At 37.3% G+C, this 4794-nt stretch overlaps 1 protein-coding gene across 1 annotated transcript; it reads right to left on the bottom strand.

Annotated features, from left to right (window-relative positions):
• Positions 1-1576: 1576 nt before the first annotated feature.
• On the bottom strand, positions 1577-2181 carry LOC147501912 (uncharacterized). Its single transcript, XM_086604417.1, has 2 exons — positions 1973-2181; positions 1577-1868 (listed from the first exon to the last, which is right to left on the bottom strand). The coding sequence occupies exons 1-2, from the start codon at positions 2179-2181 to the stop codon at positions 1577-1579; spliced, it is 501 nt and encodes a 166-aa protein (XP_086460543.1).
• Positions 2182-4794: the final 2613 nt, after the last annotated feature.

Genomic DNA, 4794 nt, shown 5'->3' with positions numbered 1-4794 from the left:
TGACTAGTTCAGCAAGACATTGGTTTTTAGCTCACATGGCTAATCCATTGGCTTTACTATTACCAAAAGCAGAAGTGCTTCTGAATAAACAAGAATCAAAAGATGAGGAGACTATTCTAATGCTGTCCACAATAGTCCTCCATTGCCAGATGCATGAGGATTCCTTATTTCCAATAATGGTATTGATAAGTAAAGAATCCCCTTCCAACACTATACAGTTGAAGCCTTGTTGTCTGCCAAAGATGACTGTTATTTATGCCGTCAAAGCGCAGCTTTGCATACTCCTTGCTTAGAACGTGTGATCGAGCTTGAGATATGCCCCTCTTGTAAGTTCCATTGTGGTCCCTGGCAATCACAGCACATATAACAAACACCAAAGTTTAATTCAATCCACCCTGGAGGTGGAGGTAACCACTCCTCTGGCTGAGGAGGTAAAAGCTCGAGGTTTTCAGCCTCAGGCAAAACATTGCTAGATAGCCACATTCTCCAGTTTTATGCAGGCCTGTGCGGAACCCATTGCATATATTAGGAGTTTTTCCTCCAAGTTTGCACTCATTCCTATGCCACCAAGTGAAGCGTTGGATGGGTGAATAGAGCCACAGAGGTGTTTCATCTTGTGCATTATAATGAATTGACTTGTTAATATTATCCTTCATAATTTTTGTAGTCTCAGTATAATATACTTAAAAAATTGTATATTGAACAATTTGGTTTATGATATCCAACTTTTTGCAATCCTTACCAGTTCTGCTCTTATTATTTTATTTTTTGATAGGTAAGCGAGGTTGTTTTAGGAGTCCCCTACCCCTTTTCATAAAATAAAGGGAGAAAAGTTATTTACAAACGCTCATAGTCTTACATATTCTTTACCCGAGTTCTTCAATAATTGTCCTACATTCCTCAGAAAAGGTAATAGGATCAATATCAAAACATAGCAAGTTAGGTATAGTTGAAGCCAACGCATCAGCCAACCTGTTAGCTTCTCTGAATATGTGAGATATAGTGAACAGTTCCATCTGAAGTTTCATCACGTTAGTACTCCTCATAAGGCCATTTGCTTCCCAAGGGTAGCTATCTTTATTGATGAAGGAGACTACGTTGGTGGAGCCAGTTTGTGCCTTCACTCTACTGACATTATGTCTCTTAGCAATAAGCCTGAGCCCTTGTTCAACACCTTGTAACTCGATCAATGAGTGCGATGGTAAGGAAATCAGACTTGTGCGCCATGTGCTGCAGCAATCACGTCGATCTCATTGTTTGTTGCGGATAACTGCAGGCCAAGAACTCTCATTCCCTTGCAATGTACCGTCAGTGTTCATAATTGCAACATCTGCTTCATCAGTTTCCCATCTACATTTTCTGGCATCTTTTCTCTATCCTCAATGTTTAGGTTCTATCTTGTGCCGAATTCTTGACTTTCAGGTTCTCTCTCCATCTTGAAATGTAAAGAGCTCAGTTTGGTTTTTGTGTCTTGTAGAACCTCTAGGATGATGTAGTCTGCACTGTTTTGTTTGTTCTTAAATATTCTCGAGTTTCGTTCTCTCCAAATCCAGTATATGAACCCATTCATGACCAGTCATATAGCATCTTGTTTACCCCCTTTCCCTTCACTGACATCCATAAGCCATTGAACTTCCTCGTTCCAGCTATTCGGACTTGGTTTATTGTACCCAGCTTGTGCTAGAAGTGCAGCCCAGATATATTGTGCCATGGTGCATTCAAAGAACAGATGTGCTTCAGTCTCTTGTTGCCTCCAACAAAGCACGCAAGTGTCAGAAGAGACAACATCCAATAATTCTTTCATTTTACAGAGAGTCTTTAATCCCTCCTTGACGGCTAGCCATGTAATAAACGCATGCCGTGGTATTCTGTTAGTAAACCACACCAATAACTTGTACCAGTTGATACTTTGTTTTGTGCTTCTAAGATGTTCATACGTATCTTTCATCGTGTAGTCTCCCTTCAGTGCCACCGTCTAGATAGGCTTATATCTTCTCCACCAATAATGCTGGCTACATCCTCCATCAGAAGAACTATATCGGGAAGATGTCTGCGTATGAGAGGGGGAATTCCTATTTCCCATCTTGTATCAGAGAACTTACAGTTGATGAGAGTCTGCAGTGTGAGTTGTGAATCAGTGCTTGGGGAAAGTAATCCACCAAGATTCCAACAGGGTGCCATGGGTCAAGCCAGAATTTTGTTTGATGCCCATCTCCTATTTGATACATTATAATTTCAGCTGCCTCCTTCCTAGAGTTGAAAAGGTTCCTCCAGCTCCAATATGAGTCATTTGGAACTTTAAGATGCCAAAAATTCTTCTTCTTGATGAGAATGTTGTGCACCCACTTTACCCATAGAGTGTCTTGCTTGTTGACCAACTTCCATCATATATGATGGCTGATGTATTGCATGCTTGTAAATCCCTGATGCCTAAGCCACCCTCACTGTAAGGGTAGCAAACTTCTTCCCAGCTTATGAGTGCATGTGATTGGGTGCAGTATGGACCTCCCCATAGGAAATTCCTGCATAGACTGTTAATAGTTTTAATAGTACTTTTAGGAATAATGAAAGCCGATAGCCAGTATACACTTAATTGGTTCAAAACAGCTTTGACAAGCTGCAGACGGCCAGCATAGGATAGAAGCTTTCCTTTCCAGCTTTGTACTCTACTTGTTACCTTTGTGAGCAACAGAATGCAGTCATTAGCCTTGAGTCTATCTAGAGGTTATGAGAGGTAGCCCCAAATACTTTACTGGTAAGTTCCCTACACTGAAACCCATGATGGCAGTGATATCATCACAAGTATCTTGATCAATGCCTGAAAAGAAGAGTGAGCTCTTTGTCAGATTTACTTCTAACCCTGTACACCCTTTCAACACCTCAAGTGTAGTCTTCAGAGTTGTGGCTGAAAGTACATCTCCACCCATAAATGCTATCAAATCATCCGCAAATGACAGATGTGCGATTACTGGGTCTCGACACTTCTGGTGTAGTTTGTATTGCCCTGTTTCCACATTGTGTGCCATCAAATCCATAACAAGAACAAACAGGTAGGGTGACATGGGTCCCTCTGCCAAATTCCTCTTTTTCCTTGAAAATAACCATGGGGTGCTCCATTGACCATAATAGAGTATGTACTATGTAGGAGTCTCAATGCATATCTTGACCCAATTGATGAATTTACGAGGTGCACCAATTCTACCCAGAACAATCAGTATTTTCCCAATAGAGTATTTACGTGGTAGTTCATTCATGTTGCAACATGAATCGAGCCTCATACTGAACTTCGATTGAATCGGCTCATTTGGTAGACAAACTAAGCCAATTACCGAATGCCAAATTATCAACACACATAAAACGTTTTTTTTTTAATTGTCTCTTATCGACATTTACCTTAACTATCAAAATATCATATGATATTTTCCAAATATATCGACCTCAGCATCCCCATCACCTCTTCGGACGGTGGGTGACACGATACAGAACTGGTGAAATGTGCTACTCATGACCTTCCATAGAAATGGCAAGGATAAAATCTTTGGGATGCCAGACTTAGGGGTGCAAACGGATAGGTTCGGATTCGGATATGCCTGTATCCGAATTCGAATTCAAAAATTTATACTAATATCCCGCGATCCGATAGATATTAAAATTTTAATCCGAATCTGATTTCGGATATCCGATAATATCTTATTCGAAAATTAAAATTAATTAAAATTTTATATGATTTGAATAATTTATTTTACCACTATAAAAACCAGTATAAATATATATATTTGTCATTTATTATTATTATTTTGTTATTATAGTTTTATACTAGATAGATATTGGACCCGGACATACGCCCGGGATCTATTAAATATTTTGTGGGCTGAAAATGCTTTACAAAATGTCTCACACACACTTTCGAATCAGAATATATTTTTATTGAAAATAAACCGAAATACATTAATGACCAACGATTATGGTACATAAGTACTTGGAAACTAATTAAGAGATCAAATTGAGATAGCCTCATCACTTTGTGGTTTAGGATATTAATCCGTAATTTTCAAATAGAATTATCTTAAACTTCGATCTATCTTGTATAATAGTTTTATTATATTTATGGTGATTTAGCGGCAAATTTTTGAATCATAATATATTTTTATTAAAAATAAACCGAAATACGTTAATGAGCAGCGATTATGATGCATAAGTACTTGGAAACTAAGGGATCAAATTGAGATAGCCTATTCACTTTGTGGTTTAGGATATTAATCCATAATTTTCAAATAGAATTATATTAAACTCAATCTAGCTTGTATAATAGTTTTCTTAGATTTATGGTGATTTAGCGGCAAATTTTTGAATCAGAATATATTTTTATTGAAAATAAACCGAAATACGTTAATGAACATCGATTATGGTGCATAAGTACTTGGAAACTAAGGGATCAAATTGAGATAGTCTATTCACTTTGTGGTTTATAATATTAATCTATAATTTTCAAATAAAATTATTTTAAACTCGATCTAGCTTGTATAATAGGTTTATTAGATTTATGGTGATTTAGCGGTAAATCATCACCGTTCGGCTTACGTACTAATGTGTACAAATCACTAAAACAGATTGATTATTTCCATATCCTCAAATAATACACTACTCTCACTTGAAAAGATTTATCATATGAACGTGTCCTACGAACGGGTGCCGTTATATTAAATTATTCTAAAAAATATTAGCAACTATGCATAGTTATGAGATATGAAAATTATATTAATTACTCATTTAAATTTCTTGCACCACTCTCTA

Source organism: Coptis chinensis, chromosome 4 (genome assembly GCF_015680905.1).
Source record: "Coptis chinensis isolate HL-2020 chromosome 4, ASM1568090v1, whole genome shotgun sequence".
NCBI classification, from domain to species: Eukaryota; Viridiplantae; Streptophyta; class Magnoliopsida; order Ranunculales; family Ranunculaceae; genus Coptis; species Coptis chinensis.
Note: the sequence above shows the minus strand (reverse complement) of the source record. Positions and strands in the feature narration are given on the sequence as shown.